At 41.5% G+C, this 15,454-nt stretch overlaps 1 protein-coding gene across 2 annotated transcripts in view; it reads right to left on the bottom strand.

Annotated features, from left to right (window-relative positions):
• Positions 1–1,204: 1,204 nt before the first annotated feature.
• Positions 1,205–15,454, bottom strand: part of FAM81A (family with sequence similarity 81 member A) — an 89,360-nt gene continuing 75,110 nt past the window's right edge. For both annotated transcript variants that reach the window (XM_025389521.1, XM_025389522.1), the window contains 3 exons: positions 10,370–10,505; positions 7,901–8,096; positions 1,205–3,510 (listed from right to left, as the gene is read on the bottom strand). In XM_025389521.1, coding sequence (XP_025245306.1) covers positions 3,386–3,510; positions 7,901–8,096; positions 10,370–10,505 — 457 coding nt within the window. In that variant the 3' untranslated portion in view covers positions 1,205–3,385. The remainder of the gene's footprint in view (positions 3,511–7,900; positions 8,097–10,369; positions 10,506–15,454) is intronic.

Below are 15,454 nucleotides of genomic sequence, written 5' to 3'. Positions count from 1 at the left end.
CCAGAGCTAAAGGACCTCTGCAGGTATCCTTTTACAGTAGACACTGCACTGCAGGCCTACCTAGCTCTCAGAGTCCAGATTCTGGCTGGAGCAAGAAGTCGGTACAATGTCTCCCAGTGACCCCATCCCCAGCTGTTCAGCCCCTTGTGTGATCCCCTCCCGCTGTGTGTGCGCTGGACTTGCTTTTCATGAAGAGAATAGTGGAAGTGGTGGCTTGTCACTTCTGAGATTAGGTTACAAAAGACTAGCTTCCTTCCCGTTCACCCTCTCTCACTCGTGCTGGTGGAAGCACGCTGCTGTGTTGTAAACAACCTGTCAGGAGGGCTGTGTGGCAGGGCAAGGGACTGATGTCATGATGCTTTGTGATTCTTTTTCCCCCTGAAAGCCTAGTGAGATAATTACAACTTGAATGGAGCCATCTTCTCTGTTCTGCTCTATACTCCCCCAACACAATCCATCTCCCAATGTGTAAAGCCAGGGCCCACAACCTCAGACAGCCCAAGGGCAGGGGTGAAATGCCTGTGATCCTACAAGTCCTGTGGCACCAACTCCCCCCACCTCTGGTGCCTCCATCGACATAGCCAGGGGAAAACATTTGACAAGCTAATTAGAGTGCCTCATTAGCTATTCAGAATTGGGGCATTAAAAAGCAAGGGTTCTCAGATGGCAGGAGGCGAAGCATATATAGAGATATGACTGGTGTCAGTGGCCTAGCAAGTCACTTATGTGGGAAGCCAAAATGTGTCTTCGGAAGTAGTGCAGTGTGCTGGTAACGCTCCCAGAGTGTGGAAGTAGGCGGCCTGGTTTGAATCATGACTCCCACTTATTAGCTGTAGGATTTGCGGCAAGTTGCTTAACCTTTAGGTGACTCTGTTTTCTCATCTATAAAATGGGGAAATGGTATTGAACTCAACTAGTTAAAATGAAAAGAGTTGACACACACAAGGGATACAGCACACACCCGAGAACTGCCAGAGACAAGAAGGCTGCAGAGAAGTCCCCACAGCCTCAAAGCCCACAGACCAGCAGCTCCCAACGACATTCCAGTCCTCAGAGGGGCTGCCAGGACTTGAGCACGTTACTTCAACCATCAAAGCGTTTCCACAGAGAGCAAACACAAATATTTCCTATGGCATTTTACCTAATTAAGTCTTCAGCTCAACACTAAAAGACTTTTCCATTTAAAAATCATATACCACATTTATTTGAAAGTTTTATTTTTCTTTTTATTGCAAATTTCTGGTAAAGGAAAGAACATGGAAGCTGATTCTCATTTGAGCTTTGGTGAGAAGAGTACTGCACTGTGGCTCGGCAGCTCACCACCTCGGTCGCACACCCAAACACGCGGAGGCCTCAGGCACGCACTGATGCTTGCGACCCACCTCCCAGAGGTTCTGACTTAATCGGTCTAGGAAGCACAAGGGGACATCAGTAGGTTTCCCAACTCCTCCAGATGATTCCAACGTGTAGCCGAGGTGGAGCACGCCTGCGGTGGCTCATCTCAAGGGGCTGGCAATGTCAGAAGCACCTGAGAAGCTCAGCTGACAGCCCAGTGTCACCTGCTTACGTCACCCCTTGGCCAGAGTCCAGCTGGTGCTCCCGCCTCCCTCTTCCCAGGTGTCAATGTTCTGATTCCTTCTCCTCAAAGACCCCAGAGCACAGAGATGCTGGAGGGGCTGTGGCTTCCTGTGCTGTGGTTTGTGCTTAAACGTGGAGAACCACATGAAACATGTGTACGCTACCACAGAAGAAATTCACTTTCTGATTGCAAAACAGCAATCGCCTCTTTTTTTCCTTTGTTAAGTGGAAATTTGTGGCAAAATAAGAAAATATGTGTTGGATAATAGAGTCCCTATATAACCTCTCACGTCCAAATTTGAAAAAAAATTGTCAAGCCATTGAGAGCAAAATATGTACTTTAGCAGCATATTTTATATGGGTAAACAGTAATAGCCAGTTAGATACTGCATTTGTGATTTATCCTAAAAATAGAAAATGCTTTTTATTTTCCTGAGTCCTTGGCAAACAAAAAACATTTTTTTTTTCTTTTTAATTGTTAAAGTATTCCTATTTTTCTTTTTCCTGGGGCACCCTCACAGTTCAGATCAGTGTGTCTCACTGTCAGTTTTTACATACAGAGATGAACAAACAGCACTGGGGCCAATTTCCAATGACTGATCACATATGGCGATTGAAAATAAAACACCCATCATCTATAAAGTTGCTCAAGATGAAAGTTTCTTGACAGTGCTATAAATGCAATATCAATTTGAATTGTTGTCCATACAAAAGTATGAATTTCTATTCCATTAGTAATACTGAATGATTAATACCTTAACAGTGATAAAATTTTTAGAACATTTAAAAAATACAGAGGATTCCAGTTTTACATCATACTGCTGACAGATTATCATACTTTCTATTTTGTCTGCAAAACTTTTACAGAGTACAGTGCATTGACATGATAAAACCAAGGCACAAAAATACAGTTACAATAAGTGTATATAAACCCTAGCACTTTGTGCCAATTTTGGAAAGAGAGAGATCATAAAGTCTGAAAAATTATCACATTCTATTTGATTAGTGAACAATTAATTGTGCAGTAAATAGACTGTTAACCACCATTCCATTATTAAATATATGGCTATCACTATACAGGCTGTGGATAATTCAAAAATAGTTTTAAATATTAAAACCTGTAATATCTAGGTGGTCGATGCCAATATTGAGCCTTACTTTATCTAAATAAGTCTCCATTTAATTTGCAATCCATATGGCAGTTAGCAATTTTTAAACTATTTCCATTACATAAATGGTGGAATTTATTCTAAATGTTAAATCCTTTCCCCTTACAAAAGACAGAAGATTTACAAGAAGATAACCAATATAAGAAATGCATAGACAACAATAAGAAAATCCAAATTGGACTCAAAGGTTGAAGTCTAATCTACTGGGACATTCTCTTAATTTAGGGTGAGGAACAACACATTCCTGTGATGATTCATTAGTTTCTTAATTAAAAAAAAATAGCCATGACATTTTTCAAAATAGTAAACAGTCTTCATTAGTGCATCAAGCATTGAAGAAAAATTGTCATTTTTCCATTCGTAAAATGAAGAAGATAAAAGCCTTTCAAAATCCAGGGCGGGGGATTTCCATTGAATTTAGAGAAGTGAAATCAACTGGTAAAAACTGTATTTCATACTTTTAAAGAAAGAGTATTTTCAAGACTCAAGGTAAACATTTAGACCCATTAAACACATTTCTTGGCACATGCACGCCATGGATGGAACAATCCCGAATGCGGCGACGGCCTGGCTACAGAGGTATCCGGCTCCTAGCCCCACTGGCAAAACTGTCTTTTAGGATTTTGTCCCAGCTCCCTTCACATGGGGGTTTCTGGTTTCTGCATCAGCTGGATTTGCTTCTGTAGCTGGTCCCTGTCCAGCTTCATCTTGGCCTCGAGAACTTGCCTGAGGGATCCTATGCTTTCATAGACAGCTGTAAACCCTTGAGGGAGAGGTAAATTTCACAAGAGTTAATATGTTTTAAAAATTCTATATCAAATTCTATAGCATCTAGTAATGGTTGATTCAGGCAAAAATTATTAATAGATGCTAAAACCCTTGGGGTAAAAGTTTGATGGGGAACAGGTGAGTTTCTAGTTTCTCCCTAGAGACTACTTTTTAATTTACAAAAAGGAAAAAGTAACTATTACAATGGAGAAGACTGTCACATACCACTTTAACCAAGTGATCAAAGCTCATGTCACCAATACTGGGAGAAACCAACATCATGTAACTCCTGAAAAGATACCCCGAGCAGAGCATGACATCACTTCTTGACATTTTTAAAGAATACCAAATGCACAACCTAAATCATATCAAGATGAAGCAAACAGGCCTAGTACGGTGTCTCATACCAGTAATCCCAGCACTTTGGGAGGCCAATGCGGGTGGATCACCTGAGGTCAGGAGTTCAAGACCAGCCTGGCCAACATGGCGACACCTCGTCTCTACTAAAAATACAAAGATTAGCTGAGTATGGTGGTGCATGCCTGTAGTCCCAGCTACTTAGGAGGCTGAGGCAGGAGGATCGCTTGAACCCAGGAAGCGGAGGTTGCAGTGAGCCAAGATTGTACTACTGCACTCCAGTCTGGGGGACAGAGCAAGACTCCATCTCAAAAAAAAAAAAAACGAAGCAAACCAATCTAAACTGAGGAGGGATAGTCTACAAAATGCTGGCTGGCTGGTACTCTTTAAAACTGTCAAGATCACTGAGAAACTGATCCAGATAACAGAGACTAAAGAAAGAAACATGACAACTAAATACGATGCGTAATTGTGGATTAGAACCCGAAGGGCCAACATCACTAATCATAAGGGCAATACAAATTAAAACCACAATGAGTTATTACCTCACAGCCGTTAGGATGGCTACTATCAAAAAGACAAAAGAGTACAAGTGTTGGCGAGGGTGTGAAGAAAGGGGAACACTTGTACACTGCTGGTGGGAATGCAGAATGGGGCAGCCATTGTGGAAAACAGTATAGGGCAGGGGTGTCCAATCTTTCGGCTTTCCTGGACCACACTGGAATAATTGTCGTGGGCAATACAAACACACTAACACTAATGATAGCTGATGAGCTAAACAAACAAAAAAAATCGCAAAAAATTCTCATAATGTTTTAAGAAAGTTTACAAATTTGGGTTGGGCTTCATTCAAAGCCATCCTGGGTCACATGTGGCCTGCAGGATGTGGGTTGGACAAGCTTGGTATAGAAGTTACTAAAGAAATTTAAAATAGAACTACCATACGACCCAGCAATCTCACTACTGGGTATATTCCCAAAGGAAATTAAATTACTACCTCATAAAGATATCTGCACTCCCTTGTTCATTGCACCATTATTTACAATAGCCAAGATATGGAAACAAATGAAGTGTGTCCAAAAAATTAGTGAATAAAGAAGTTGTGTATATATGCATATGATGAATATCATTCATCCCTACAAAAAAAAAAAAGAGAGAGCCTGCCATTTGTCACAAATGGATAAAAATGGAGGACATTATGCTAAGTGAAATAAGACACATACAGAAAGAAAAATACTGCATGATCTCATATGTGGAATCTAAAAAAAGAAAGAGAAGGAAGGAAGGAAGGAAAGAGAAAAAGAAAGGAAGGAAGGAAGGAGAGAGAGGGAGGAAGGAGAGAAGGAAGGAAAGAAGGAAGGAAGGAAGGAAGGAAGGAAGGAAGGAAGGAAGGAAGGAAGGAAGGAAGGAAGGAAGGAAGGAAGGCAGGAAGGCAGGCCGGCCAGCCAAGGTGGGTGGATTACTTGAGGTCAGGAGTTCGAGACCAGCCTGACCAACACCATGAAACTCCATCTCTACTAAAAATACAAAGATTAGCCAGGCATGGTGGTGCACATCTACAATCCCAGCTATCCACGAGGCTGAGGCATGAGAATCACTTGAACCAGGGAAGAATAGGTCACAGTGAGCCGAGATCGCACCACTGCACTCCAGCCTGGGTGACAAAGCAGGACTCTGTCTCAAAGAAAAAAAAAAAAAAAAATAGAATAGAGAATAAAATGGTGGTTGCCAAAGGTGGGCAGGAAGAGGAGGAAATGGGGAGATGCAGGTCAAAAGATACAAATTGCTGATATGCAGAATGAACAAAACCAGACATCTAATGTATAGCATGAGGACTACAGTCAATAATACTGTATTGTATTTGGGATTTTTGCTAAAAGAGTACATTTTCGGGTGTTGTTGCCATACACACACACACACACACACACACACAAATACCTGTGAGACGATACATATGTTAACCTGCTTGAATACGGTAACTATTTCACTATGTATATGTATATCAAAATATAAACATCTTGTATATCTTAAATATATACAATAATTTTTTATTTAAAAAACATGCAATTAGAAAAAAAAGACACTGCACTAGAAAAGGGTTGCTATAAAGGAAACAATGGCACATTGAAAATTGAATATTAAAAAAATTTCATTGATGATACATTGTATTGAAGTTATTTATAAGGGAATATCCTTGTTCTTAGGATATATACACTGAAATAATAAAAGGGCGACCACGCAGTGGCTCACACCTGTAATTCCAGCGCTTTGGCAGGTCAAGGCAAGAGGACTGCTTGAGGCCAGGAGTTCCAGACCAGTCTGGGCAATATACTGAGGCCCCATCTCTTAAATAAAATTTTTTTTTAAATAAAAAAATGAGCTGGGCATGGTGGCACATGCCCAAAGTCCTAGCTGCTCAGTAGGTCGAGGCAGAGGGTTCACTTGAGCCCAAGAGGTTGCAGTTAGCTACTATCACACCACTTCACTGCAGCCTAGGCAACAGAGTGAGCCCCTGTCTCATTCTGTCATTTTTTTTTTTTAATTTCCAAAAAATATGGAAATAATAAAGGGTAAAAAAGCATCATGAGGCTAGGCCTGGTGGCTCTTGCCTGTAATCCCAGCACTTCAGCAGGCCGAGGCGGGAGGATCATTTGAGGTTGGGAGTTCAAGACCAGCCTGGCCAACGTGGTGAAACCTAGTCTCTATTAAAAATAGCAAAAAAAAAAAAAAAAAAAAAATTAGCTGGGCATGATGGCGGGTGCCTGTAATCCCAGCTACTCAGGAGGCTGAGGCAGGAGAATCGCTTGAACCCTGGAGGCAGAGGTTGCAGTGAGCCGAGATCACGCCACTGCACTCCAGGCTGGCAACAGAGCAAGATTCTGTCTCCAAAACAAAAAAAGAAAGAAGAAATATATTGTCTTTGTAATAAAGACAATGGCTTTATCTTAAGGCTCAGAGGCTTTTCATATTAGGTGCTAAATATTAACATCCTCAATGGTATGTTAAATAGATAACAATACATTCATTCAGGAAATGATGCAAAGTTAAACATCGATGAAATATTCAAATACCATATTTTAAAAGTCCAAAGACTAAGAAAGAAAATTCATTTTTATCTTTACAAGTTCTCCAATTTATATATTTAATTATAGCTCCTACAAATAAAATAATAAACATTTGGTGGTAATAACAAAATTATTCTTGGGATAACTAGCACTTTCATTTCCATGTGGCCAAAACAGAACAATGTCACAGAAGAAAATTCATGGGATCATACAATTGGAAGAAGCTGGGAGAGAATTTAATTCCACTTCTCACACTAGAGGAACATCTTCTTCCTGACCACAATCAATCAGCCTCTACTTGAATATTTTCCATAACAAAGAGCTCTCAAGCTCCCAAAGCCATCAATCTTTTAGGACTCAGGAACTTTAAGGTACTTCTGCCTCATATTGAGTTAAAAGCTGTCTTCGGGTACCTTCCACTTAGTGGTCACAGTTCTGTATTCCTGAGTTCAGAGTGTAAATCTAATCCCTCCTGTATATGACGGCACTGAGAACTTGAAATCAGCGCTAATGTTCTCCTCTAAGCAAGTGTGAACTGACGGGCCGTGCTGACCTGCCAGTAGAGGAAACTCATTCATTGCCAGTGTGGTACTGTACTGCTAGCACTATAAAATAAGCCCTCGAAACCCCCTCAAAGATATGTGCTTCCTTCTGAGACATGTTAACCTTGGCTATGAACAGAAAAGACTTGGCAGATGATGCTAAAGAAAATGTACCTCAGTTGCAGGCTAAGCAATTTCAGTTTTGTTTGCCTGTCTCTCATGGGGGCTCTTTATACAGCTGAAATTCATACAGCATTGTAGCTACTTAGACAACACAGCACAGCTACTCAGAAAATCAACTAAGGATATTTCACAGTTATTACCATTGGCCAGGTTCATAGGTAGTTGCAGGGGATACTAATTAATAGATTTTAGATCAAACAGAAAATAATGCATGTGAGTTGTTTTGGTTTTGGCCTACCAGCATTAACTTCCGCTTTCATTTCCTTGATGTTCTGGTTCATCTGTAACTCCAGCTTGGTGATTCGCCCGTGCATCTTCTCCTCTTCTTGCCTTGTTCTCTGACCATCGAAAGTCTTCTTTTGACCTTCTTCTATTTTGTCAAGTCTGGCTGACATCTGGCTGAGCTTCTTCTCCATATCCCTTTCACTGGCTCCCTGAGATCCATGATAAGAACTGCACTTAATCACTCCAAAAAGAAATCCGCATTGCATTCACATCAGCCATAATATCATTTAACAACAATCTGCAAGAAACAGATTTGAACACCTGCTTGTTGCCCACCATACTATCCATTCTCCCTTTCTTCCTTAACAGATCCATGATTTTCAGCTGGGTACAAGGTCATTCAAAATAAAGACTACATTTTCAGGCCAGGTGTGGTGGCTCACACCTGTAATTCCAGCACTTTGGGAGGCCAAGGCAGGCAGATTACTTGAGGTCAGGAGTTAGAGACAAGCCTGGCCAACATAGTGAAACCCTGTCTCTACTAAAAATACAAAAGTTAGCCAGGGATGGTGGTGGGTGCTGTAATCCCAGCTACATGGGAGGCTGAGGCAGGAGAATCACTTGAACCCGGGAGGCGAGGTTGCAGTGAGCCAAGATCTCGCCATTGCACTCCAGCCTGGGTAACAGAGTGAGACTCTGTCTCAAAAAAAACAAAACAAACAAACAAAAAAAGTACTACATTCAATGAGATGTAAGTACAAGTGTATACGGCAGTTTCCAGGAAAAGTTAAAAGACAGCTGATGTATATCCTTACTCCTTCCTTCTTCCTTCCCTTTCTGGAATTCAGCCAGAATGGCTGGAGCTCTAGCAGCTATACTGAATTATGAAGATATGGATCACTCTAGGATTGGCAGAAAGTTAAACTAGAAGGATCCTTGGTCACTGAGGACTGACAAGCTATCACGTCAGTCCTGCATTACCTATACCCAGACTTCTGTTAGGAGAAATAAAAAATAAGTTTCTATTTCATGAAAGCCACTATTATCCTGGGGTTTACTGTTAGCTATTAAACAAATCCATATATAAACAGTGATTCAAAGACCCAGAATTATTAGTACAAATGTATTAGTACAAATTAGTACTAATGTATTATTAGTATAAATCCAAGTAAGTCAATCAGTAGATGTGATGGAAATACAGGGAAATACTTAAAAGAACAGATCTAGTATCTTAAATAGATATAAAATCATATACAAAAATTAAATCTTTCCTTTTTTCCTTTTTCCTTTCCACATGCTTGGTTTTTATGGGAATCTGTGTCTGCCAGTGAGCTTGGAGGCCAAGACTGCAAACTCCAAGCTGTAAGTGGGTTATGGCATGATACTCCTCTCTTGATGGTGCTCAATGCGGAGTCTGCAATTCAACAGCTCCACATCTGGAGAGAGGAGAGTTAGAGATGTACTGCACCAGTCATTTCAGCTCAATCGTCAATATCCAACAAGCGGAAACAGTGCAAGAAAAGGAAAGGGAGATGGAGATGTCATGCTAAACAATTAAAACCAATGAAAATTTGCTTGCCAGGTACTGGTTTGGGAGCATAACAATTTTGAATACTACATATGCAAGCCTTTCTTTTTTTTTTTTTGAGATAGAGTCTCACTCTGTCGCCCAGGCTGGAGTGCAGTGGTGCAGTCATAGCTCACTGCAGTCTTGACCTTCCCGGGCTCAAGCTTGATTAGGGCTCAGCCTCCCAAGTAGCTGGGACTGCAAGCGTGTGTCACCATGCTCAGCTAATTTTTGTGTTTTTTATAGAGATGGCGTTTCACCATGTTGCCCAGGCTGGTCTCGAACTCCTGATCTCAGGTGATCCAACTGCGTTGGCCTCCCAAAGTGCAGAGATTACAGGTGTGAGCCACGGTGCCCAGCACAAGACTTTCTTGATATCGTTTTTGAGCAGTTCTACAAACCTTAGCTCTGTGAGAGACTGGGATGAAGGATAAGGAAAATGGGGGAAAAAATGGTGGATTCTGTTTACATGTTGCACTGCGGTATCTCACATGTAGCTACAGTAGAATGGCGTGATCTGGAGACAGAAATCTATTCAACACCAGGCAAAAAAAAGCAAAACCAGATCAAGAAATTAAAACAAACAAGGACAAAGTTGGTAATTCTTAGTTTTATGTAGAAACACAGATGAACAATTTGGATCTTAAGGTTTTAGCTTAAGTTCATCTTAACTGAAAGTACTGAAATTTTCTACTTAGTCTTTGTTAACCAAAAGAATTCAGAGTGTTCTATCTCTTTATGAAGAATACAAACAATCAATATGAACTATGGCAATGGATTTTAAGGCAAGAAACAATTGAACAGCTTTAGGTGGTGCCAAATAAATCAGTGATAAATTACTAGGTATTATCATTCAAACAGTGTAGGCCCCCATTGAATAACTTTACTAAATGATTGCTAATCATCAATACCTACACTGTTTTCCTTCACAATCAAGGAAAGCTGATCAATTTTCTGTAAAAGCTCTTTTTCTATCCGTTCTTGTTCCTGTTGCAACCAACTCCGTGCAGATAATATCTGGTTACTGAGTTCCTCAACTGTACCTTTAAATCTAAAAAAATAAAAATAAAAATAAATTGCAAGTTAGATGTAAAACAGTTTTTTTTATTTTTATTTTTTTGTTTTAAGTTCCAGGGTACATGTGCAGGATATGCAGGTTTGTTACACAGATAAACATGTGCCATGGTAGTTTGCTGCATCTGTCAACCCATCACCTAGGTATTAAGCCCTGCGTCTATTAGCTATTTTTCCTGATGCTCTCCCTTGCCCCACCCATGTCCCCAGACCCCAGTATGTGTTGATCCCCTCTCTGTGTCCACATGTTCTCATTGTTCAGCTCCCACTTACAAGTAAGAACATGCGGTGTTTGGTTTTCTGTTCCTGCGTTACTTTGCTGAGGATAATGGCTTCCAACTCCATCCATGTCCCTGCAAAGGGCATGATCTCATTCCTTTTTATGGTTGCATAGTATTCCACGGTATATAAGTACCATCTTTTCTTTATCTAGTCTATCACTGATGGACATTTGGGTTGATTCCATGTCTTTGCTATTGTGAATAGTGCTGCAGTAAACATATGTATGCATGTATCTTTATAACTGAATGATGTATATTCCTTTGGGTATATGCCCAGTAATGGGATTGCTGGGTCAAATGCTATTTCTGGTTCTAATAATTTTTTTTAATGACATCATACAACATCAATTTCCAACTATCGTATTTCTGGTATATATGCCAGCATTAAACTCGGCTCAATCAGAATTGCATGTTTACCTTTTCTTAGAATTGCACTTAGCACTAACTTGGGAAGCTGGCAAGGCAGGAGAATACAACAGATAAACCATTTGATGGTGCTTCCTACTCACGAGGAGTGGGTGGCACAGGCACTGAGGTGACACAGCGGCACAGAGCTGGGCCAGCTGCAGACCCCTGCAGTTCTGAGGGTCCATGACACTCCTGGCTCAGAGGACACAGTGTCTCTCATCTCCTCTTCTAAGGTCCCCTTCTTCCCCAGGCTCTTCCTTCTAGTCCCTTTTATCTCTTGGGACTAGAACCTGGCTCCCTTTCTCTCTAAAGTTCCCCAAATTGCCCTTGCCCTCTATGGATACTTCCTAATGTAAATCAAAAGAAAAATTGAAAGAAAAAATAAAACCCTCCCATCCTTCCATTCCTCTCCCTTCCCAGATTCCTTATAACTGTCCATACATGCTACCTCCCTCTTAATTACTTCTTTCCAGTTTTTATTATAATATGTAATAAAATACAGAAGAATGTATGCGATGTAGACAAGTGATTTAAATAACGATAACATGAACACCCATTGTAGTAGAGCCACCACTTGTCCTGCAATATGTTCTCTTCTTCTTCCTTATTAAGAAGCCCTCAAATGTCAACTGGGTACATAGCTGCCTAGCCAGAGACCACATTTCCCAGGCTCCCTTGCAGCGAGGTGGAGCCTCCAGATGCATAAAAGTCATAAGCATGGCTTTCCAGTCATATCTTCAAAAACAAAGCTTCTGCCCTGGACTCTCTCCCTGTCCCAGGTTACTGGGAAGCGACAAGGACTGGAGCCTTGGAAAAACCACACTGAGTTGTGAGTGCTGCCTGCCTCCTCCGGACCACTGATCTCTGCACTGTTATGTGAGAGCCAGCATGGAAGCTAGCCTGTACCCTAAGTACACAACCGTGAACCCCCACCAGGTTAAGACATGGAACATGGCCAGGACCTTAGAAGACCCCAGTGTACTCTGCAATCACCCCACAACCCAAGAAGTAACCATTAACTGGAACTTATTGTCCTTTATCATTTTATTCTATTGGTTTGGATCCTAAAACAGCATATTTTTCAGCATTGCATTTTTTTTTTTTTTTTTGAGACGGAGTTTCGCTCTGTCGCCCAGACTGGAGTACAGAGTACAGTGGTGTGATTTCGGCTCACTGCAACCTCTGCCTCTCAGGTTCAAGTGACTCTCCTCCCTCAGGCTCTTGAATAGCTGGGACTACAGGCACGCACCACCACGCCCAGCTAATTTTTGTGTTTTTTTAGAGACAGGGTTTCACCATGTTGGCCAGGCTGGTCTCCTGACCACAAGTGATCTGCCTGCCTTGGGCTCCCATAGTGCTGGGATTACAAGCATGAGCCCCCTTGCCTGGCCAGCATTGCATTTTTTTAAATTTTATATAAATGGAAGAGTACTACAATATGAGTTTTCTACTTCTTTTTTCACTCAGCATATGTTTGTGAGATTCATTCACGCTGATTTGTAGCTGTAGTGAACTCATTTTCATTGTTGAATAATATTCAATTTTGGCCGGGCGCGGTGGCTCAAGCCTGTAATCCCAGCACTTTGGGAGGCCGAGGCGGGTGGATCACAAGGTCAGGAGATCGAGACCATCCTGGCTAACATGGTGAAACCCCGTCTCTACTAAAAATACAAAAAACTAGCCGGGCGAGGTGGCGGGCGCCTGTAGTCCCAGCTACTCCGGAGGCTGAGGCGGGAGAATGGCGTGAACCCGGGGGGCGGAGCTTGCAGTGAGCTGAGATCCGGCCACTGCACTCCAGCCTGGGAGACACAGTGAGACTCCGTCTCAAAAAAAAAAAAAAAAAAAAAAAAAAANGGGGGCGGAGCTTGCAGTGAGCTGAGATCCGGCCACTGCACTCCAGCCTGGGAGACACAGTGAGACTCCGTCTCAAAAAAAAAAAAAAAATAATAATAATAATAATAATAATAATATTCAATTTTGTGAATATACCACAGCTTATCCAGTCTTCTGTTAATGGACATTTGTTTTGGTTTGTTTTTATCCATCTTTGCTATTAAAAATAATGCTGTTATGGGCCGGGCACAGTGGCTCACGCCTGTAATCCCAGCACTTTGGGAGGCCGAGGTGGGCAGATCATGAGGTCAGGAGATTGAGACCATCCTGGCTTACACGGTGAAACCCCATCTCTACTAAAAATACAAAAATTAGCTGGGCGTGGTGGCGTGTGCCTGTAGTCCCAGCTACTCGGGAGGCTGAGGCAGGAGAATTGTTGAACCCGAGAGCTGGAGGTTGCAGTGAGCCGAGACTGAGCACACTGCACTCCAGCCTGGCAACAGAGCGAGACTCCGTCTCAAAATAAATAAATAAATAATAATAATGCTGTTATGAAAATACTGATACATAGCTCCTGGTTCACATTTGGAAGAGTTTCTCTAGGGTCTGAACATGTCCAACTTTTCCAGAAAACACCAGACTGTTTTCTAGAGTGGTTGTACTACTTCACATTTTACTGAGTGCTATAAAGAGGTCCGGTTCTCCACACCCCTGCTAACACTTTCACATTATCTGATGTGAATTTGTGTCCTTTGGATCTTTTCTAACATTTGGAAATTATACACTCAATTTTATTCTTTTAGAATAGAAATTTTAATATATACATTTAATTTATCAAAGTCTAAAGTTATTCAATGTCTCTAATATGATTCTGAAAAACTCCTAAGAATAATTTCAGAAATCTTCCTCCTCATTTAGATGTTGTCATTGACTTATATTTTGGTTGTGTTTTGATCCTCTGCAAATTCAACTTTAATATTACCGTTTGTTTAGATTTGCCCAATGTTCATCATATTCTTTGCTCATCCTTTCTTCTTATATTTTGGACCTTCTTTTTGTATTATTTTTTTTTTCTTTTTCTTGTTTTTTCTTTCTTTTTTTTTTTTTTTTTGAGATGGAGTCTCACTCTGTTGCCCAGGCTGGAGTGCAGTGGCATGATTTCGGCTCACTGCAACCTCTGCCTCCTGGGTTCAGGTGATTTCCAGCTACTTTCGTATTTTTAGTAGAGACAGGGTTTCACTAGGCTGGCCAGGCTGGTCTTGAACTCCTTACCTCAAGTGATCCACCCACCTAGGCGTCCCAAAGTATTAGGATTACAGGCGTGAGACATGGTGCCCAGTCTCTTTTCCCTTTCCCTGAAAGCTGTCTTTTTATTTATTTATTTATTTATTTTATTTGTTTTTTAGACAGAGTGTTGCTGTATTGTCCAGGCTAGAGTGCAGTGGTGCAATCTTGGCTTACTGTAACCTCCACCTCCCAGGTTGAAGTGATTCTCCTGCCTCAGCCTCCCTAGTAGCTGGGACTACAGGCACACACCACCACGCCCGGCTAATCTTTTGTATTTTTAGTAGAGACAAGGTTTCACCATGTTGGCCATGCTGGTCTTGAACTCCTGACCTCAGGTGATCTGCCTGCCTCAGCCTTCCAAAGTGCTGGGATTACCACTACATCCAGCCATGAAGGCTGTCTTTTTAAAATTCCACTAGTGTAGTTTGTTAGTACACTTTGAGTTGTTTGTTGTTGTTGTTTTTGTTTTGTTTTTTGAGACAGAGTCTCATTCTGTCACCTTGGCTGGAGTGCAGTGGCTCAATCATAGCTCACTGCAGCCTCAACCTCCTGGACTCAAACAATTCTCCTGCCTCAGTCTCCTGAGCAGCTGGGACTATACACCCAGCTAACTTTGAGTTCTTATTTGTCTGAAAGATCTTTATTTTTCCACTGGCTGACAATCAATCAGCCTCTCAGTATCTGAAAGTACCAGACCACCTTCTCACCATTAATATGGCTGAGGAATCAGCGTTGGTCTAATTTCTCTCTCTGTTTTAAGACCTTTCTGTATTTGGTGTTCTGTAGTTTTAGAGCACCAAACTGATATGTCCAGACTTGGCTTTTTACTTATTCTACTGGAATGTATTTGGCTTTCTTTTTCTTTATTATTATTATTATTTTTTTTTTTTTGAGACAGTCTTGTCCTATTGCCCAGGCTGGAGTGCAGTGGTGTGATCTCAGCTCACTGCTGCAACCTCTGCCTCCTGGGCTCAAGCAATTCTCACGTCTCAGCCTCCGGAGTAGCTGGGATTACAGGCCCGCGCCACCACGCCTGGCTAATTTTTGTATTTTTAGTAGAGACAGGGTTTCACCATGTTAGCCAGGTTGTTCTGAAACTCCTGCCCTCAGGTGATCC

Source organism: Theropithecus gelada, chromosome 7a (assembly GCF_003255815.1).
Source record: "Theropithecus gelada isolate Dixy chromosome 7a, Tgel_1.0, whole genome shotgun sequence".
In the NCBI taxonomy this organism is placed as follows: domain Eukaryota; kingdom Metazoa; phylum Chordata; class Mammalia; order Primates; family Cercopithecidae; genus Theropithecus; species Theropithecus gelada.
The sequence above is the reverse complement of the archived record's forward strand: the minus strand, read 5'-3'. Positions and strand labels throughout refer to the sequence as shown.